Source organism: Phyllobates terribilis, unplaced genomic scaffold (assembly GCF_046119375.1).
Source record: "Phyllobates terribilis strain yellow unplaced genomic scaffold, ASM4611937v1 Scaffold_4__5_contigs__length_816908805, whole genome shotgun sequence".
Classification (NCBI taxonomy): Eukaryota; Metazoa; Chordata; class Amphibia; order Anura; family Dendrobatidae; genus Phyllobates; species Phyllobates terribilis.
Window position 1 is genome coordinate 572245582 of NW_027362764.1, and position 23278 is coordinate 572268859.

Here is a 23278-nt window from a genome sequence, read left to right on the forward strand (position 1 = left end):
TGATATTGAGGTTGCTGACACTTTTCCCTCTTTTCACCTTCTGATTACACAGCTTGCATTTGACAAAGCAAATGTCATCTGCAACTGTGTCAAAAAAGGACCAGGCACTGCAAGTCTTGGGAGCGCCCGCTTTGGATTTTGGAAGAGCCATGCTCCTAATGGGTGCCGAAGTGGAGGCTACAGGCAACCAAGTCTGCCCCCTCCCTCTCCCTCCTTTTTGGGCTGTTCGGGGAATCTCTTCCTCAGAGCTGCTCCCACCACCTTCCTGTCCCTCACGCCATGATGGGTCAAGGACCTCATCATCTACACCACCCTCTTCAAACAACTGCTTCTCCTGGGTAGTCTCGACAGCACAGTACGCACCAGAAAGTGGCACCTGAGTCTCATCATCAGATGCGTACTGAGGTGTGCTGCTGACCATAGGCACTGGCCCACCCGCCTCTTCAGATTCAGAGAGACAAAACGGTTGCGCATCACTGCATACTACCTCTTCTTCAAATTCTCGAATTCTGCTTGGCTGGCCCCCTCTTTCCAAGCCAAGAGATTCAGAGAACAGAAGTAGAGATGGCTCCTGTCCAGGGCTCTCTGACTGCCTGAGCAATTTGGCAGGTGGTGAAGAGACAGATGGGTGGTCTTCAGTGCTCAGGACCTGAGAGGATCTGGAACTAATTGAAGTCGATGCGTTAGCTGCCATCCATCCGACAACGGCTTCAATTTGGTCCTCCCGCAGCAGTGGGGTACGGCTAGCTCCTACAAAGCTGCGCATAAAGGACTGTTCCCTGGTAAAACTGGGGGATGCTGAGTCACTGGTGCCCGCAGCAGGCACAGAATCCCCACGTCCTCTCCCTGCAGGCACAGAATCCTCACGTCCTCTCCCTGCAGAAACTCCACGCCCACGCCCACGCCCACGACCACATGCCTTACTCTCTGCCTTCTTCATCTTGGTAGACTGATAAAGATAGGCAGAAAAGTACTAAGGGCTTAGTGTGCTTATTCCTGAATAGCTGCTAACAGGTATAAGAAACACTAATTTTATAAAGTGTGGACTAGACTTTAATATGAGCTAATGTGGCCTACACAACTGTAAAGTGGAGTGTTTGGTGAACTTTATTTAGGTTTTTTTTGTCACAAAAAGACACTGGATGTGCCTAAAGATGTAATACCGATAGTATCACAAACTTTTTGTAGCTATTACAATGTAGGAAGGTAACCTACAATGCAATAGATGAGGCTACAAAAAATAGGCTAATACTAATCTGGCTGGGGCTGCAGGGCCCAATGCTGCAGAAAGGCTCCTCTAACTACTCCTATATAGTGTGTTTGGAACCAATTTAGCTGAATACGGATGGAACCACCACATTAATAGGAGAAATCAGGAAAAATTATGAATTGGCAAAAAAGGACAATATATGAGGCAGTGACACACACTGAGTGCACTACAACCAGACGTGGCTGAAGCACACACTACAGGGTGAGCTGCACTCACACACACAGACCTTGCAGACAGCGGTGAACAGTACAGATGCAGAGCACTGTGCGCTAGCGCTGCAAGACCAAAAAAATTTCTCTATCTACTCCTATATAGTGTGTTTGGAACCAATTTAGCTGAATACGGATGGAACCACCACACTAATAGGAGATATCAGGAAAAATTATGAATTGGCAAAAAAGGACAATGTATGAGGCAGTGACACACACTGAGTGCACTACAACCAGACGTGGCTGAAGCACACACTACAGGGTGAGCTGCACTCACACACACAGACCTTGCAGACAGCGGTGAACAGCACAGAGAACTGTGCACTAGCGCTGCAAGGCACAGCGATTTATAAAGTAGCTTGGGTAAAGCAGAATAGACCAAATAGGTAGCTAAAACTGTCCCTCAGAACAACAGCGTCCTATCCCTAACTGAATTCACAGCAGAGTGAGCTCAAAATGGCGGCGGCGGCTTTTATAGTGCATCATGACATCATTTCAGCAGTCAATCACAGCCATGCCATTAGTTAAGATGCCTACATGCCTAACAGGATGTGCCCACACTTCTTAGGATCCTCATTGGCTGAATAAAATGAAAATGGCTCATTGCATTATGGGAACTTCCGATTCCGGTATACGATATTGCAAAAGTATCGGAATTAAGTATCGGAATTCCGATACCGCGAATATCGGCCGATACCCGATATTTCAGTATCGGAATGCTCAACACTAGTCATTATTCTTTCATCTTTAAGGCCTTAACTGACTACCCAAGCAGCGGAGACTTTGATGCATGTGATGGAACGTTGTCCTGCATAAAATTCATGGTTTTCTTGAAAGATGCAGACTTTTTCCTGTACCACTGATTAAACAAAGCATCTTCTAAAAACTGGCAGTAGGTTTGGGAGTTGATTTTGAGTGCTTCTTCAACCCGAAAAGGTCAAACTAGCTTATCTTTAATAATAGCCACTCATAGCAGTACCCCACCTCCAACTTTTTAGTGTCTGAGTTGAAGTGGAGGTCTGTGCCCAATACTGATCCAGCCACGGGCCCATCCGTCTGCTCCATCAAGTGTTACTCTCATCTCATCAATCCATTAAGCCTTTGAAAAATCTGTCTTCAGATATTTCTTGGTCCAGTCTTAACGTTTCATCTTATGTGTTTTGTTCGGTAATGGTCAGGTTTCAGCCATCTTTATCTTAGCCATGTCTCTGGGCACTGAACACCTTGTATTTCTGAGCACTCCAGGGAGATGAAAACACTCAAGGATAATGCCTTCCTTATGGTTGCTTCACGTTTAATTCTTCTCAAATCTTTGGCAGTTACTGTGTGGTTTTTTTCAACCCTGGTGACTATTTGCAAAATTTTTGATGGTTCTGTGATCACACCCCAATATCTTATCAATTTGAAAAGTGCTGCATCCTCCTGTAAGACTTGTAAAAAATTTTTACTTTTCAGAGTCAGTTAAATCTCTTTTTTTGGCCCATTTTGCCTGAGAACAATAAGCTGCGTACTAATTCTGCACACTTTGATGAACGGTGCTGATAGGGTGCTGCCTCTCATTACACAGATAAACATCACCTGATCTACTTCATTTAATAAGTATTCAAGTTTATACCGCTTGGAACATAAAAAATAATGATATGGTCAAAATATTCACTTGCCTAATAATTGTGTACACAGTGTATGTGTATTTTTAAGTCATCTTGAACAGCACTCCAGTAACTTGTTCACCAAATATCTAAGAAAATACTTTTTATTACTCTCCTGCCCTATATGTTAATCGGTCCATTCCAATGGGTGTGACTGGTCGGTGCTCAATGCCTCCTCTATCCCTGCAATTGCTGGCCCTCCTTCCTTGATTGACATGGTTGATGTCTCCTACGTTATCCACAGTGTCTGTTGAGGCTGCACAGCTCTAGTCCTCCACTGTGCAGGCCGAGAGTTGAACAGACTGTGGATGACAGAGAAGATGTCAGCCACTGTCAATCAAGGCAAGAGGACTAGTGATTGCGGAGATAGAGCAGACGCCAAGCACAGACGAGCGATACCCATCTGAACGGAAAATGCCCATTAGCTTATGGCACGGTAGGATTGTAAAAGGTATTTTCTTACCTATGCGGGGGAGCAGGGCTCTTATGAGCTGGAGTGCTGTTCACAATGACTAAAAGGGATTGTTCAGGCATGGGGTTCAAGTCTTCAGTCACTCTATGTGACTGCAGACTTGTGAGTCCTCACAGTGCGGGCTGTCAGGATTCTCTGGCGCCAGGAGTGGGCAGTCATTTGACCGCAAGTATTCGATTTGCATACTACCGGACACATTCCGACTAGACGTGTCTGGTGTATGTACAATTCACTTGCATTGAGTTAGGCTGCGCACATCTTATCAGTTTGTGACTGGATGTATGCAAATCCCATACTTGAAGTCACGCGACTGCCAGTTCCAGACGCTGGCACCAGAGAATCCTTATGCCATGCAGTGTGCGCGATGTGAGGATTCACAAGTCTGCAGTCACATAGAGTGACTGCAGACTTGAACCCCAAGTCTGGACAATCTCTTTTAAAAAAGCAACAGAAGAACACAAGGGGCAGGGAGAGTGAGTCCTTTCATACTGCTTACGGTATTTGTTCTGCTGCAGTACTGTTGCTCCTGCTGATAGCAGCCAGTAGAGGGCAGACATGCATGCTAAATGAAATGCACAGGACTGAATATTTAAGCTCCTCTCCAGCATTTTATGGGACTACATATTGCTGCACATGCTATTACTAAAGACTGTATGGAGGTTCCTGTGTATGCCTTGTGTAATCCTGTTTAGCTGATTTGTCATTTCTGCGTTGTTTGCCATGTGAATCTTTCTTCCTCTCCGATATGCAGATTACTTATTTCACGGGTACCTGACAGCTGATACATGCTGGCTGATCCGTGGATCGGGAAGGCGGTACATAACAGCTGTCAGGTTCTCTTAGGCTGTGTGCCCACGTAGCGTTTTTCAAGCGTTTATGCTGCGGAATTTCCGCAGCGGAAACGCTTGTGAAACGCTAGGTAATCCGCACCCCATGGTCCCCAAGGGGATTCCGCATGTTCTATGCACATGCTGAGGATTTTTCCGCAGCGTTTATGCTGCGTACAAAAATCCGCAGCATGTCATTTAATTTTGCAGAAGTGCAGCGGAACTCCCGCCATTGACTTGTATTGAGACGCATAGAGACCGCGAGTGTACATTTTTACAAGCGGCTTCTATGCGTCTCTATGTGCGGATGGTACCCAGTTCTGGAGGAGAGGAGACTCATCCAGACCTGGGTACCATTGTACCTGTAAAAAAAGAATAAAATAACAAATAAAGTTTATATTCAGCTGTCCGGCGTCTTCTCTCTGAATGCCAGCAGCGCTGAAGGACCTTCGGTGACGTCACAGTCATGTGACCGCAGGCCCTTCACCGCTCTGTCTCGCGATATGCCGGCAGCCGGGAACCAGCCAGGAAGCAGCGCTGCAGCCACGCCGGGGCCTCGGGGGTGAGTATAGCTTTATTTGTTTTAATTTTTACGGTTCACACTATATAAATTCATGCTGTTTGCATGGATTTATACAGTGTCACCTAGTTGTCAAGCACTTTCCAAGTGATGCTATCGCCTGGAAAGTGCTTGTCAATCTGCATGCGGAAACGCATGTGAACCCGCATGTATTCTGCAGGAAAAACGCATGCACAATCTGCATGCGTTTTTTTCTGCCAGGGAGATGCAGAAATGCTGCAGAAATTTTCTGCTTCATTTCTGCATCGTGGGCACATAGCCTTAGATTGCAGGAAGCAAAACCTCATCATATTGCTTCCCTTTACAAGTCTTGGTTCCCCTCTCGCCAGTGTCATTTACCACAAGACACGTTGCGCTCAGCTTCTGTTTTTAACAACTACTCCTCTAGAAGAGAGCTTCAGTCTCAGATTGATCATGGGATCAGAATATGCCTGTGCTTACACTACCATCACAGCAGAAATGACATGCAATGGACCCCAGTGTCAGGGGCGGCTATACTAATGGTTAGACATGTCCACCACACACAGATGAGGGGGCCTATTTCTACCTAAAAAGCAGCAAGCAGCTTCTGCCAGTCACATTATTGGACTGCAAAGGGCCCATGTACTGTTCTTGCACAGGGGCTTTCTTCTGTCTATGTCCGTCCCTGCCCACTGGCTTATACTGGGGTTCGTTGTGGTGTCTATTGTTTTACTGGGAAGATTAGTGCTGCATGCTACGCTATAAATCTGAAAATAACATGTAACATAAGATATCGCAGTGGACATAATATGCTGAACCCTAAATGACATCGCAGTGGACAGATCTTTAGGTGCGAGCACATTGTCACTGGTATTCCTGGCTAGATCACTACTATATAAACATACTTCTATTTATTTAAAGGTCCTCATTTTATTGAGTATCTCGGATGGGAAGTTACTCCTGAATGCAATGTACTGTTGAAGAGTAAGGTAAGAAGACGGTCTAATAGTAAGAATATTCTGTTGTATGAAGGCAGACCGGTGTCTTACTGTCCACTTCTTATGGCTTGTCCCTCTAGGTTGCTAATATGAAGAATGATACAAGTATTACCTGGTATAAGGATGAGATGGAGATAATGATTGATGAGAAACATGACTTTAAGGATGGTGTATGTACATTACTCATTACTGAGGTAAGTTACTGAGTTTTATGTTAATTAGTAACATGAAACTTTTCTAGGCTTTAGATGCCGATGACTGTTGTCACCAGTCTCTCTATAATCAGCCAGTTCTACACGGCAACACGTTACATGACATAAAAATCATGGTGTCCTATTGAGACATCACACCTAAGGCTGGGGCGTCACATCCTTTGCGTGACATGAAAACCCTGATGTCGCATGATCACATCCAATGACTCATTATTTGGGTTACGTTGTGACCTGTCCCTGTTTGAGACTGTGACATGACCATCACAAAAATAGCCAAATCTGTTGCATTCCATGTGTGGAACTCATGATGAGAACTGGGGCCAATGTTTAGCTTTGCTCTGAAGCTCTATGATTGCTGTGTGCGCTCCTGATTAAAGCAACACTCCAGCTTTTTTTTCATTGCAGCGCTGGAGTGGGGCTATTAATGAAAGGTCCTTGCCCCTAGTATTATTCTCATCACCCGCCGTCTTCAGCTGTTCCCGGTGTCACTCTGGTCCCGCGCTGCCTTCTTGTGACCGCAGCTTCTGACTATTTCGAAGTCAGAGGTAACGGTCACAAGCTCTAAATGTAAGTCTATGAGAGCCTTGTTCTGGCCTCGTTTTTTGCTCTCATAGATTTAATTGAGTTGAAACTTCCAAATCGCCCAGCAAACACTGTAGCGATCCAGCAGGTCAAAAACTACTGGAGACCTACCGGAGCAGTACCGATAAAAGATTAAGACGGTGGCTGGTAAGTATGAGATCAGGGGCAGGGAACTTAGATTAGTAGCACCACTCCAGCTCTACAATAAAAGAAAATGCTGGAGAGGTGCTTTAGTGCTACTTAGTCTGTCTTATACTTTTTGGATAAGCCACACTTGTCAGATTTCAGCAATAGTGTGTATAAATTACAGTGTTTTATCACATCTGCTTTAAGGCTGTGTGCCCACGATGCATTTTTTAAGCGTTTCCGCAGCGGCAGAAACATTTAAAAAACGCATGGTAGAAGGCCTGCCATGTTCCCCAATGATAATCCGCATGTGCTGTGCACATGCTGCAGAAATTTCCGCTGCGGGTTATCATTGCGGAAAAAAACGCAGCACTACCAATTATTTTGCGGAAGTGCTGCGTTTTCGCCGCCATTGACTTTCATTGGAATGCATGGAATCCGCATCACTGTATATGTAGATGCGCATTCCATGCGTTTCAATGTGCAGATGGTACCCGGGTGTGGAGGACAAGAGACTCTCCTCCGGACCCGGGTACCATAGAACATGTAAAAAAACAAGAATAAAATAAAAAATAAATATTATATTTACCTTCTGATGGCCCCCGGTCTCCTTGTCTTCCCTTGCCGGCAGATCGCGGTGGACTGAAGGACCTGTGCTGACGTTATAGTCATGTGACGGCAGGTCCTTCAGTGTAGTGTACTGCGAGCTACCGGCAACCCAGGACGGAGCGAAGCAAGACTCCGGGGGCCATCAGAAGGTAAGTATAGAGTTTTTTTTTAAATTTTTTACTATTCTTTAAGGTCACACTATATAAATCCATGTCGGTTGCATTGATTTATATAGTGTGACCAAGTTGTCAAGCACTTTCCAAGTGATGTTAAAATTGCTTGGAAAGCGCTTGTCAACCCGCATGCGGAAATGCAAGTGAAGAACGCTTCACATCCGTATGTCCCTGGCAGGAAAACGCATGTACAATCCGCATGTACAATCCGCATGTACAATCCGCATGTACAATCCGCATGTACAATCCGCATGTACAATCCGCATGCCTTTTTTTCTGCCAGGGAGATGCAGAAACGCTCAGGAAAAAATCCTGAGCATTTCTGCATCGTGGGCACATAGCCTGAATGTTGTCTTCCAATATTTACTTGTAGGTGTCTAGGAAAGATGCTGGTACATATGAGTTAATCTTGAAAGATGACAGAGGGAAAGACAAGAGTGTACTTAAGCTCAAGGATTCAGGTAAGACCGGTGAAGCTGGTTTTTCAACACCTGCCTGTAGCTGGAAGTTTGTTATTCTGTGCTTATCCACTTACTGCATAAAATGCCTGCCTGTAGGTGTATAGCTTTTTTGGGATACTAAGTTCTTCTATTAGTTATTGTACCTGTCTTACCGTTAGATTAAGGATGACTATATAAGTGGGTGATTCTATAGTAAATGTGTCCCGTTTTTTCTGTACCCGTAAAGCACCTTCAATGTCGCTATATTCCATCACTTATACCTTTGCATGGGGTTTACCCCTGAGTGATACATTCTGCGCGTTTACAAATATTAATACACTTTTAACTGTATATTTTCCAATTTTCATAGCATTTGATGATCTCATGACCGCAGTCTGCAAAATGATTGGTAAGTATGTCATAGCTAAGTTGATGGCTTGAATACGACCTAACTCACTTCCACCAAAGTGATAAAACATAAGCTGCCTCTTGTCTCGGATAGCAAGTCACATCTGTATGATTGTACTGCAGAATACAAAGGGTTAAATTGGTTCACCAACTAAATTCATAAAAAAATCTGATCAATTATACTTTCCACTTCTCTTATGTCAAATCTAATCCTGCTTTAAGCCCTTTGTGGGAATCTGCTATTCCATCGAAGAGCAGCATGATGTAATGGGCAGAGACCCTGATTTCAGTGATGTATCACTTACTGGGCTGCTTGCTGCAGTTTGCTAAAATCTTTGTTATATCTGCTGCAGATCTACCTGTTCTCTAAATGCTGAGCTCTGTACAATCCCGCTCACACCACTGACTGGCAGCTTTCAATGTTCACTGTGCATAGGCAGAAAGCTGCCAATCAGTAGTGGGGCAGGGTTATACAGAGCTCATGAATATGGAGGACTGCATTGCAGCAGGTTTTCATTTTTTCATCCACTTCTTTCAACAGCCCACCTTTTTTATTTTTTCGTCATCATATGAGGGCTTGCTATTTACAGGACGAGATGTAGTTTTTAATCACATCATTCACCTTACCATGTAATGTACTGAAAAATAGGAGAAAAAATCCAAGTAACGGAAAGTTGTGAAAGACACACCAAACAAACACATTTCCATCATTGTTTTGGGGGATTTTATTTTTGATAACAAAGTTCTCCAGGTCAGTACGATTACAGCAATACCAATTTATACATTTATTTTATTATTTAAGTGGTGAAAGAGAATATAGATTTCTCAAGATGCACAACTTTTTTGTCGATGGAGCTGTGTGACGGCTTGTTGTTTGCATGATGAGCTGTAGCTTTTTATTGCAGGATTTTGGGGTAAATATAATATTTTCAGCACTTTTTACTGCCTTATGGGTTTATGTCTGGTAACCAGAAAACTGCACTTTGAGATTTTTCTTTTTGTTCGCTGTACGGGTTAAATAATTTTATATTTTTATAGATTGGAGTTTTATAGATGCAGCAATACCTAATATGCCTATTTCACACACACAGACACACATATATATATATATATATATATATATATATATATATATATATATGCATATGTGTGTGTATGTCAAAAAATGGGATGATTTTACAATTTTTATGTTTTTGTTTATTGTTTGTTTTAGTCCCGTTAGGGAGCTTGATCCTGCACTCGACTGATGACTTGTTTTATATGATGCAATACTTGAGTATTGCAGTTTATTGTGAAAACAAGGTCTCCTATGAAACATATCCTGTGGCAGGGCTTCACATGAGTATTAAGATGGCAGCCATTCAAGCCTTCAACAGGCCCTTGGATCTGGATGCAGTGGCAGCCTATCGGCACTTTGCAGACGCATAGTGGGGGTGTGGGTATGGAAGTTGTATGATTGTCCGAACAGATGCCCCCGGGGCTTGCACCGAGATTAATAGCAGCATTTAAGTGGTTAAACAGCAGTGATCGGCTAGCTTCAGTCACCTGCAAGTCGATCTGCACTTTCTAAAAACTGTTGACATGTCCTACAGCTGTGGGCAGCTGATGTGATCCCACCAATCACTAATACGAAGGGGCAGGAGGGCTTAGCTTAACACTTTTTCTTCTTTTAAAATGATGACGGCTCAGGACTTTATGTTAAAGGGGTTGACCAGCCTTAGGGTACAAGTCTGCAGTCGCTCTATGTGGCTGCAGACTTGTGAATCCTCACAGTGCACTTGCTATGCTCTGCGAGGATCCTCCGGTGCCGGCGCCAGGAGCGGGCAAGCTATGTGACCTCAAGGATGCGATTGGCATACTTCCAGACACATTCCAACTAGGCATGACAGTGCATTGAGAAAGTGCATACAAGTCTAGTCGGCACGTGACCACATGTATGCATATTGCATACTTTCAGCCACACTTCCGCCGCTTCCGTTTCCAACACAAGAGTTGTACCCTAAGGACAGAAAACTCATTTGAGGGTACGTGCACACGATCAGTAATCTCTGCGGATTACAGTGCAATCCGCAGCGGCCAGATGTTACAGCATATTGGATGGGATTTCAAGAAATCCCATGCCCACTATGCGTCTCTGTGCATCTGCGGATAACCCACGGACATGCGGCGTATGTTTCCAGACCGCAGCATGTCAATTTCTCTTGCGGAGTCGCTAGTCTCCGCAAGAGAAATTAGATCAATACAATGTATTGATTGCAGTGAATCCGCATGGTTCAATGAACACATGCAGGTTCACATTTGTACAGCGCTTTGGACGCAGTATAAAGTATGCTGCGTTCAAAGCGCTGCCAAAACCGATCGTGTGCACATACCCTAAGTCAGACATCAGTCTCTGATGAGAGCAGCACTAGGCTGGCCCATCTGCCCCTTTATGTTAGCAATCAGTGGGGGTCTCAGTACCTGGACATGTTAATGTGTCATGTCAAAGGTTTTCTTGAAGTGCAGTTACACTGAGTTACCACGTGGGTTGATTGCTAGGGATAAAATGCTTTCATCTATAGTCGGCTAAATGAGGTTGTCAGCCAGGATTGTACCTAATACTGAAAAGTCGCTTTGCAATGCATTCCTATGAGACAATGAAGGATGTGATCCAGCTCACTGTTGCATGTAAGTGCTGTGATCAGGAGCATGGACAGCGTATCCGCCACAATCAGATGAATAAAGGAGGTAGTCCAGCTTCATGGAAAACTGATCTTCTTTTATTAGGTGTGCATATGAACTGGTGATAGGATAAAATATGAACATCTATACGTTTCTGTTGCTAGGAGCACCCTTAGCCATGATGTCATGACTAAAGGTGGTCCTAGCACCAGAAACGCGTAATGTTTGTATTTTAACCTGTCACCAGTTCGTATGCACACCTAATAAAAGAAGATTTGCTTTTCCATGAAGCTGGACTACCTCTTGTATTCCTATGAGACGCACTATGAGGAATTAAAAGAGTAAGACCGGTCCAAATAAAAGACGCTGCGTGATGCAGCTAGTCACAGTGTGGGTCAGGTGGGAAAATGTGGCAATCTGTAAGTTTATTAACAGCAGTCCTTTCTAAGTCAAAGCAAAGGGATCTAAAGTTAAACATTCTCGTGTGAGTGCTACTTTAAAGCTTTTCTAAACAATATCAAAGATTCAATCCACCATTACAGATATAGTTAGCTAATATTCCATTTCCTTTTTTTTAGCTGGGTCAGCTACACAACTGAAGATTCAGAGCAACGAGGAAGGCATAAGAGTGTACTCATTTGTAAACTATTATGTGGAAGATCTCAAAGTGATCTGGGTACACAAGTAAGTCAGTGATTTAATAGGAAACTGTGCTTTTAATTAATGTTGCATAAATCAACAGCCCAAGCAAATATATATAAAAAAGACATTGTAATATATCTTATCAGAGAATTCTGATTCTTTCTCTGCTTTTGAGACCCCTCCCCCCACCTCCTGAACTCTTCATTCACTCTGGAAAAAAAAACAGCTCAACTAGATGGATGGCCAGCTCAGTGATAGGTCAGGTTACACCTCCCATTAGACTCAATGGAGATGGGAGGGTGAAGGAAGAGTGAGGAGCTGAGTGTGGAAACAAGCAGAAGGAGACACAGAGAGATGATGCTGAGCTTTCTAAAATTCTTTAAGCTCACAATAAAGCTGGATTCATATCTACGCTGCTCAGGGCATCTGTATATTGCCCTACATGCTGCTGCTTTTGCCAGCTTACAAAGGACTGAAGAGCAGGAATTTCACTCTGTGTGCTGTGCTGTGTAGAGGAGACATCATTACGGCTAGTCTCCTCTACACAGCAAATTGCAAATTTAGAGATAGAGGCTGAAGTTGAAGAAAACTGCTGAAAGTACAGGCAAGACATATCATAGCCAGAAATAGTGTTATTTTTCATGTACACACAATAGTTTATTGTATAGTTAGTGGTAACCTTTTAATCCAGCAAGCATTATTTAATATGTTGGAGCCTAATATGACATTATAAATACATTTTATGTACATTATATGTGTGTTCATGTGTAGTTAGATACCCACTTGTCACCAGGTTTATATGTAGGTTCTCGTTCAATTGAATGTAGCCACAGTTTACCATGAAGGAGGAATGTTTGCTTTCCCTGTTGTAACTCCTAGACAAATGAGCAGAGATAAATCTGCGGACTCTTTATTCTCCGCCTGGATTCCGTATGGTTGCAACTCCTGTTCTGAAAATAGGTGCTGTCACGGAGCAGTCCCATGTCCTGTGGAAATGCCATTAATGTCCATGATAGTGAAGTAGTGCCTGAACAACACTACCGGGCAAGACTCAAATACAGTACACGAGAAGGCAGAATCGAAACTCCAGCTTTATTGAAAGATAGAGGATTTTATGTCAGAAAATAAGACTAATGGTTCTTGTAATAATAAGAGCAATATTAGATACAAAGAGAGATAGTTGGAACGTGTCAAACAAGCTGCGCTATGGCAATACAAAGTTCAATACAAACAGTATAAACAATTTCTACAGACTACTCACGTCTTAATTCCTAGCTTGCTTCTGCTAACCAGGCCGCGCTGCTACAGCGCCCTAACTAGGGAAACCTGCGCCATACCATAACACAGTTGATCGCTGGTGTCATACTCACAGTTCTATAACACTAAGGAGAAAGTCTGCTAGCTTCTGCTTGGTTCTGATGTAGTGGAGTCGAATTTGCTGTGTTGCGCTCTTCCTTGAGGTTAATGGTTCTGTCTTCTTCTGGGTCTGGGCAAGTCTCATCCCACTTTCAATGCTGAGGGGTCACTGGTACCACAGTGTTGGTATCTCTCTCCAGGTTACACGTGCTTGGGGAAAACCACCTCGGTTGTGCTATGCGACCCTTTTCTTCAAAAGACACGGTCCTGCTAGCTGATCCTTAGAATATCTGGGCACTGTCTTCTCCCTTAAAGCCGCTAATTGGTTTAACAGTCTCTCAGTGTTCAGACACCCTTATTGTTCTGTCTTTCTGACCCAGTCATGAGTCTCTCCCTGTCATCACTTCCGGATCAGACACTTCCTGCTTCTTGCTCAAACCAACACACAGCAAGCTGCAGGGGGTAAAGGACTAGTCCAAGTGCACACAAATCAGATGGGAGCCTTGTCTCTTAAAGTCACAGTATAATTCAGTTCTTGGCAGGGGCTGACCCCTTACAATAGGAATACTACTTTAGTGGGGCTTGTATCAGCAAAAAACACAGGTCTCACTGAATTCAGGAGAACATCATGCACATTGCTATTACTAGCATCATTATGGAGTTGGCATCATGGCAGTTGATACTGTTTTATGCATTTACTAATAGTGGTTTAGAAATTGTGACTTTAGTTGACAAGATTAAAAATTAGTTATCATGACACGCTTCGTGCACAACATATAAAATCTCCATGTTTCAGAGGGAAGGATGTGATTTTACTTTCTAGGTCTAACAGATGAAAGGCTTAGAATCGCCCTCATGTAAAATGATCTGAATTTATTTTCAATTTATTCCTTGTTTCATTTCAGTGAAAATAAGATAAAGTACACAGAGCGAGTGAAGAGCGGGGTCACTGGAGAGATGATATGGCTACAAATTAATGAGCCCACACCAAGTGACAAGGGCAAATATGTGCTGGAAATGTTTGATGGAAAAAATACTCACACAAAGGACTTGGATCTCTCCGGACAAGGTAAAGATTAATATTCATTTTATTTAGACATACATAATTATAGTTTACTGCTACTACCTAATAAACAAATACTTACGGTTTAATTTCTTGCAATAATTATTATCAGATACTTAGTGAGAGAGTCATTTTTCATCCAAGATATTTATTCAGCAAACTAAGGACCTTAAAAAATGGATAGATAGATAGATAGATAGATAGATAGATAGATAGATAGATAGATAGATAGATAGATAGATAGATGGGAATGTAACCTTACAATGAGTTCTACTGCAAAATATGAAAGTACCATGCAAATTTTGCAGCAGACTTATTAGATATTTATGGCTTTTTCCCACTTTACCTGAATTCACCTTTACGGTCTCTAATTTCTAATCCCATTGTTTTGCAGCTTTTGACGAGGCAGTTGCTGAATTCCAGAGATTGAAGTAAGTGTATCATAAAAGTTCGGATATGACATATAAAATAATAGTAACCATCTATTGGGGTTGGCGTCCTGTAGGAATGCGTTATCTTGTAATCAATATTTGCTGTTCATTGTTCTTATCGCTAAGTAAAGAATATGACAGGATGTAAATATTTACTGAATGTTTGCTAAAAAACGTCACTGACCCTGTTTGTTTCCAGATTTAACAATTGTGAGCACTGATCTTTTCTGGGCCTAATGAGGATAATATTTAATAGACCCATTATTTCCACCTATAAGCCACTATTAGTCGGTGAGCAGAAGATTAGACAGTGAATATTGCTATCATATGGTTTTATCACTTTTATACTTGTAAAGAAAAAGTCCAGAGCTTCCTCCACTGAATCGTTATGGAGATGCCTATCCATAGTGATAAAACATTTCATGGCCTCAGGCCACCAGTCCATGAGCTTTGAACCACATAATTTTCTATAGATATATACGCAAATTGTCCAAATTTATAAGATTCCACTAGAATGAGGCTGGGGCCAGGCACATGATGGCCAGTGACCGCAAGATTTTGATTGATACCAAATAGTGTTACCATTAGGCATCACAGTGGATGGAGTTTTGGATAAATTAAGTTTAAGGCACCACGCGCTGTCACCATTACTATATAGTGTACACTCAATATATTAAGAAAAACATAATTTAAAGGGGTTGTTCAGTTAAAAGTGATAAGTCTGCAGTTACTCTGTGTGACTGCAGACTTTTGAATTCCCTCAGCGCAGGCACTGTGCTCTGCAGGGATTTGCCAGTATGAGACCCGGGCCTGGAAGCTATGTATACATTATACATACACCCGGCCATTCAGCGCTGCCTCGCTCCATACACTCGTATGGAGCGAGGCCACGCCCGTCTAGTGATGCGGACGGACAGTGGGCGTGTCCGACTAGAAGGTGCGGCCTTGCTCAATACAATCTTCGCAGCGCACAGTGCCTGCACTAGGGGGATTCATAAGTCTGCAGCGGACACAGTCCGCAGAGTGATTGATTAACATGAGACAAATTAAAGGGGTTGTCCAAATTTTGGACACGAAAATCTGCAGTCACTCCATGTAAATGCAAAGTTGTGAATCCTCACATTGTGCACAGCGTCGCTGTGAGGATTCTCCTGTAAGTATGCATATCCCATAGTTGCGGTCACATGACCACTCAGTCTCAACTCGCGTTGTGAGTATTCACAAGTTTGCAGTTACACAGAGTGACTACAGAATTTTGTAAAAAACCTGGACAACCCCTTTAACTGGTGCTCTATGTGTAGCTGATATGACATACAAGTAAGTTTAAATCCTTCTTTCTTTTATTCCAATAACAGGCAAGCTGCAATAGCAGAAAAGAGTAAGTATCCTTCTATAATCTTCATACTTCAACATGCATTTATATTGCATTTATGAATCATTCCTGCTACTAAAGTAAAGCCCGCTGCTCCTAGAAAGCAATAAGAGAACTTACCCAGTGCACCTCCAATTATCCCACACAAGGTGATAGAGTAGTATGGACCCCCACAGTCAGGGCTGCAAGCAGGAATTACAGGGCCCCATACTGGCAGAATTTTTGTGCCTCCTTGAGACTTCGCCCAGGCTCCACCGCAGCTTCGCCTCCTCTCAAACCTTCCACAGTCCCACCCCCCACTCTTGGAAAAACTCCACTTCTGCACCACATCCTCACCAATCACACATTAACAGTTCAGATCGAACACCATATCACATACATAGCCATCAGCTTTTGTTTTGGCCAAAAGATTTTTTAAGCCGCCACCACGACAAGGTAGACTCTTTTGGCCGAGCCCTACTCTACTCTAACCTATTAAAAAAATTGTTAAAATATCCAGTACTCTCTTTAGGTATATTTTTATTTATTTTTCTTTAAGGGAATGTGTCACATTCATTTTTTAAAATGATCAACAATACCACATACAAGGCACAAATACCACCACACCATGGCCGGACCACATATTACCACCACAAAGTGACCGAATAATACCACATACAAGGAACAAATACCGCCACATCGTGACCAGACCACATATTACCACTACATAGTGACTGAATAATACCACATACAAGGAACAAATACCGCCACACTGTGACCTGACCACATGTTACCAATACACAGTGACTGAATAATACCACATACAAGGTACAAATACTGCCACACCATGACCAGATCACATATTACCACACCAGTGACCAGCGACACACCAGTGACATTAAACACAGGAGTTCTGTACATAGTATACAGTGTATAGTGTAAGTGTACAGGTAATACAGCAACTTACCAGTGACATTATACACAGGAGCTCTGTATATAGTGTCAGTGTATAGGCAATACAGTGATCACTGGTGACATTATACACAGGAGCTCTGTATATACTATATAGTGTAATAGTGTATAGTGTAAGTGTACAGGTAGCACACTGACTTACCAGTGACATCTCTAGTCGAAGATATTCATCTTTGCGTTGCTTCTTCATCCAGTGCAGTCCGCCATGACTTCTTCCACCCATGACTCGTCTCTGCAGAAAATAACACAGTTATCTAAAGCATATTCCCAAATTTTTCCCCAGCTTCTACACTACACCAGATGAAGAAAAAAAGCAACAGTGTCACATTGCACAGTAACAGGACCCCCCCCCTCACTGAAAACAGTATCCTCAAAAATAAAATACATCACAGCAGTAATAATATCCCTTAGTTAGCCCCTACAGTAATAATGTCCTACATCCTGGCACCTTCTTGTAATAACGTCCCCCATGTGTATCATTCCTGGCCCCATGTGTCTTCATCCTGCTCCCATATGTCCTCCCATCCTGGCCCCATGTGTCTCCATCCTGCCCCCCCCATGTTCCTCCATCCTGCCCCCCCACATGTCTCCATCCTGCCTCCCCCATATCTCCAACCTGCCCCCCATATGTCTCCATCCTGCCCCCATATATGTCCTCTCATCTTGGCTTCACATGTCTCCATCCTGCCCCCCATATGTCTCCATCCTGCCCCCACATGTCTCCATTCAGCCCCGTATATGTCCTCTCATCCTGGCCCCCCATGTCTCCATCCTGCCCCCCATGTCTCCATCCTGCCCCCATATATGTCCTCTCATCCTGGCCCCATATGTCTCCATCCTGCCCCAACAAATGTCTCCATCCTGCCCCCCCATATGTCTCAATCCTGCTCCCCCATATGTCTCAATCCTGCCCCCCCCCCCCCAGCAAACAGCTGAATCCTGCCTCTGGGGCCTGGTGAGGAGGGGGGCACCGGTCCCCATATGCCAATAAGGGCAGTAATGCCCTGATAGCAGCCCTGCCCACAGTCACAAAATTTGTTTTACTCCCACAATCACTGCTGATACAGTTGTTTATGGGGGAAATTTTCTGGCACTGTTTATCGGCGCAGTGTTCAGGCACTATTGCTTATGAGGACACTGCTGGCAGTGTTTATTTTGGGCACTATACTGCGATTGTGTATAGGGAGACACTGCTGGCACTGTATAGGTGGCACTGCAATAGTATTGGTATCACTCTGATAGTACTGTTAATCAGGTCACTTTCGTGCCAATGTTAATCAAGGCACTCTGCATTTCCGTGGCACACTTGTAAGGTTTACCTGGGGTACACTGGGGTAGATGTGGGGGAGGGTAGTAGTAGGGAGCTGTAGGACAGTGAGGCATCTAGCTGGGTGACAGTTAGAAAGGGGGTAGAGGGAAGAGTGCCAGGGAGGCTAGTCCTGATCTGGCACACCCCAATAAGTTTGCAAAGTTGGCAGATGAGGGGGGTGTCGGTACAGGGGTAGCACTGCTGCAGCAAGGCATGTCCTCTGAAAGCCGGAGGAGTGTCAGCTCCAGTAAGGGGGAAAATAGGAGAGCAGGGCAGGCCAGGCAGGGGCTTGTAGTGGGGGACTCAATTATTAGGGGAACAGATAGGGCAATCTGTCACAAAGACAGGGATCGTCGAACAGTGTGCTGCCTACCTGGCGCTCGAGTCCGGCACATCGCTGATCGAGTTGACAGATTACTGGGAGAGGCTGGTGAGGACCCAGGGGTCATGGTGCACATTGGCACAAATGACAAAGTTAGAGGTAGGTGGAAGGTCCTTTAAAGATGATTTCAGGAAATTAGGCGGCAAGCTTAAAGCAGGGACCTCCAAGGTGGTATTCTCTGAAATACTACCTGTACCATGTGCCACGCCAGAGAGGCAACGGGAGATTAGGGAGATAAATAAGTGGCTAAGGAACTGGTGTAGGAAGGAGGGGTTTGGGTTCCTGGAGAACTGGGCCGACTTCTCAGTTGGCTACAGATTCTACGCTAGGGACGGGCTGCACCTCAATGGGGAGGGAGCAGCTGTGCTGGGTGAGAAAATGGCTAGAAGGTTAGAGGAGTGTTTAAACTAGGGATTGGGGGGGAGGATATTCATTTTATAGGTGGGGAAGATAGTGCAGATAGTGACCTGGGCACAAATAAAGAAATTGGGGGTGGGGTTAGAACAGTCAATATAGTAAGAAGAAATAGAGGTACAGAGAGATACATAAAATGCATGAACACTAATGCCAGAAGACTCATCAACAAAATGGAGGAATTAGAATTAATTTTGTTGGAAAATAATTATGACATGGTGGGGATATCTGAGACATGGCTGGACGAGAGCCATGACTGGGCAGTTAATTTACAGGGCTATAGTCTGTTCAGAAATGACCGTACAAACAAACGGGGGGGGGGGGGGGGTGTTTATATGTAAAATCATCCTTAAAACCCATCTTGCGTGAGAATATATGTGAATCTGATGAAAATGTAGAGTCCCTGTGGTTGGAGATAAGGGTAGGGGGAAAAATAATAAATTACTGATAGCGGAGAATATCCTCATAAAGCAAAAAGATGAAGCAGCGACTCAAGGAGAAGTCATTATTATGGGGACTTCAACTACCCTGAAATACATTGGGGAACAGAAACCTGTAGTTCAAGCAAAGGTAATAGGTTTTTGACAACTATGAGAGACAATTACTGTACCTTTCACAACTGGTTCAGGACCCAACAAGAAGTGGGCACTGCTAGACCTAATATTAACCAACAAGCCAGACCGCATATCAAATATACGAGTAGTGGGTCACTTGGATAATAGTGATCACAAAATAATACGTTTTCATGTAACCTTTAATAAGATGTGTAGTAGAGGGGTTACAAGGACACTAAACTTCAGGAAGGCAAATTTCCAATGGTTGAGAGATGATCTTAGTGCAATAAACTGGGACGATATCCTGAGACATAAAACTACACAAAGCAAATGGGAGACATTTATTAGCATCCTGAATAGGACCTGTGCACAATATATACCCTATGGGAATAAACATGCTAGAAATAGGAGGAAACCACTATGGCTAAATAGAGCTGTAAGGGGCACAATAAGTGACAAAAAAAAAGCATTTAGAGAACTAAAGCAAGTAGGTAGTGATAAGGCATTAAATAAATACAGAAAATTAAATCAATTCTGTAAAAACCAAATCAAGGCAGCAAAAATTGAGACAGAGAGACTCATTGCCAGAGAAAGTAAAAATAATCCCCAAATATTCTTTAACTACATAAATAGTAAAAAACTAAAAAATGATAGTGTTGGCCCCCTTAAAAATAGTCTGGGTGAAATGGTGGATGAGGATGAGGAAAAAGCCAATATGCTAAATAATTTTTTTCAACAGTATCTACACAAGAAAATCGCATGACAGAAAACATGATTAGTGATAACAAAAATTTTCCATTAAATGTCACTTGCTTAACCCAGCAGGAAGTACGGCGACATCTAAAAGTCACTAAAGTTGACAAATCCCCGGGCCCGGATGGGATACACCCGCGAGTACTGCAGGAATTAAGTAACGTCATAGATAGACCATTATTTTTAATCTTTAAAGATTCCATAATAACAGGGTCTGTACCACAGGACTGGCGTACAGCAAATGTGGTGCCAATATTCAAAAAGGGGACAAAAACTGAACTTGGAAATTATAGGCCAGTAAGCTTAACCTCTACTGTGGGTAAAATCCTGGAGGGTTTCCTAAGAGATGCTATACTAGAGTATCTGAAGAATAACCTCATGACCCAATATCAACATGGGTTTACGAGGGACCGTTCCTGTCAAACTAATCTGATCAGTTTTTATGAGGAGGCAAGTTCCGGACTGGACCAAGGAAATGCAGTGGATGTTGTGTATATGGACTTTTCAAAAGCTTTTGATACGGTTCCACACAAAAGGTTAATACATAAAATGAGAACAATGGGGATAGGGGAAAATATATGTATGTGGGTTAAGAACTGGCTCAGTGATAGGAAACAAAGGGTGGTTATTAATGGAAAATACTCAGACTGGGTCTCAGTTAACAGTGGGGTACCACAGGGGTCAGTATTGGGCCCCCTTCTTTTTAACATATTTATTAATGACCTTGTAGGGGGCATACAGAATATTTTAATATTTGCAGATGACACTAAACTCTGCAGGGTAATCAATACAGAGGAGGACAATTTTATATTACAGGAGGATCTATGTAAACTAGAAGCTTGGGCTGATAAATGGCAAATGAGCTTTAATGGGGATAAATGTAAGGTAATGCACTTGGGCAGAGGTAATAAAATGTATAATTATATACTCACGTTTAGTGGCCAGTGTTAGGCAGCTGCTGCAAAGGCAAATAAAATAATGGGATGCATTAAAAGAGGCATAGATGCTCATGAGGAGAACATAATTTTACCTCTATACAAGTCATTAGTGCGACCACACTTAGAATACTGTGTACAGCTCTGGTCTCCAGTGTATAAGAAAGACATAGCTGAACTAGAGCGGGTGCAGAGAAGAGCGACCAAGGTTATTAGAGGACTGGGGGTCTGCAATACCAAGACAGGTTATTACACTTGGGGTTATTTACTTTAGAAAAACGAAAGCTTAGGGGTGATCTTATGTACAAGTATATGAGGGGACAGTACAAAGACCTTTCTACTGATCTTTTTACTCTGAGGCCTGAGACGGGGACAAGGGGGCATCTTCTATGTCTGGAGGAAAGAAGGTTTAATCATAATCACAGACGCGGTTTCTTTACTGTAAGAGCAGTGAGACTATGGAACTCTCTGCCTCATGATGTTGTAATGAGTGATACACTACTAAAATTTAAGAAGGGCATGGATGCCTTTCTTGAAAAGTATAATATTACAGGTTATATATACTAGATTCCTTGATAGGGCGTTGATCCAGAGAACTAGTCTGATTGTTGTATGGAGTCAGGAAGGAATTTTTTTCCCCAATGTGGAGCTTAGTGTTTGCCACATGTTTTTTTTTTGCCTTCCTCTGGATGAACATGTTAGGCTATGGGTTGAACTAGATGGACTTAGTCTTCCTTCAACCTTAAAAACTATGTTACTATGTTACCTGGAGGTGGGTAACTCTTGGTCAATCCCCTGGGTGTAGTTGTGATTCTAGGCTAAAGAGAGAAGCAAAACACAACTTTTGGCAATTTTACTTGAGGCACAGCTTTTCAACAGAAAGGTACAAGGTTTGGTTACACATGGGCACAGATTCTTGGCAGATTGGTAACAGCTGGTAACAACTCAGCTACATGTGTGTGATCTTCTAAGTACAGGCTAATTACAGAGCTACAACTAGGCAGCACTCCATTTAGCTTTCCTTCTGTCTCACAAATAGACTCTCAGCTCGGTCATGGGTATCAGCTCTTAGAAAGTCTTTGCAGCAGGTCATACTCAACCCTACACCATGCCTTCTTTAGGCAAGAACGTGACCTCCTATTTATCTACTTTCCCTGATAACATGGGTGATGGGAGACTCTTGCCGCTTTTGCATTCCCACACTTGCTTTGCCATGGGATAGGAAGATAACGCTCTTAACAGGACACTTAGGGACGAATTCTCTATGATGCAAATATAGACCTGATGTCATGACTTCACCTTGATTAAGTATTACAGCGCATTTTAAAGTAGTACAAGTATGAGTTGACATTAAGCATCACATAAAGATGATCACAAGTAACAGAAGTGTCCGGGGGAAGTCAACATCTCGTAGTACCCCTTACCTGCTGACAATTCAAGTATGTATTGAAGTGAGATCCTTTCAATTAAAAAAATAAATGACCGAATATTTTACCTAGACTGCTTTACCTTTTTCAAACTATCCCGACCAGAATCCCTTTAAATTTTTGGAAACATCTACGTAGTAGCTTTTGTAAGTTCATCTGGCCGACTTGTCGTCCACGTATTCGTGGTAATATATTAGTCAGGTCTAAACAGATGAGAGGCCTCGGTCTTCCGGATTGTAGAAAGTACTACATGGCGGCAGTCCATGCCAGAATACTCGATTATTTTCACTATCAACATGGGAAGCTTTGGGTTCATATATATATATATGTCCAAGGGCATTTAGAACACTCCTCTGGAACCCACATCCCTCAGTCCTTAAACCCTCTCAACAATCCTACAGCACATACTGTACAATCCTATCCCTACGTCGAGACAGTAAGAAGATCTCTCAAATTAACCCACAGGGGCCATTATACCCTATCTCCGACAATCCCACCTTTTTACCAGGGCT

General features: G+C 43.1%; 1 protein-coding gene across 2 annotated transcripts in view; it reads left to right on the forward strand.

Annotated features, from left to right (window-relative positions):
- Nucleotides 1-23278, forward strand: part of MYOM1 (myomesin 1) — a 172816-nt gene that overhangs the window by 140125 nt on the left and 9413 nt on the right. For both annotated transcript variants that reach the window (XM_073679112.1, XM_073679111.1), the window contains 8 exons: nt 5890-5957; nt 6047-6160; nt 8042-8129; nt 8479-8517; nt 11756-11861; nt 14081-14244; nt 14633-14669; nt 16025-16047. In XM_073679112.1, the coding sequence (XP_073535213.1) occupies nt 5890-5957; nt 6047-6160; nt 8042-8129; nt 8479-8517; nt 11756-11861; nt 14081-14244; nt 14633-14669; nt 16025-16047 (639 nt within the window). The remainder of the gene's footprint in view (nt 1-5889; nt 5958-6046; nt 6161-8041; nt 8130-8478; nt 8518-11755; nt 11862-14080; nt 14245-14632; nt 14670-16024; nt 16048-23278) is intronic.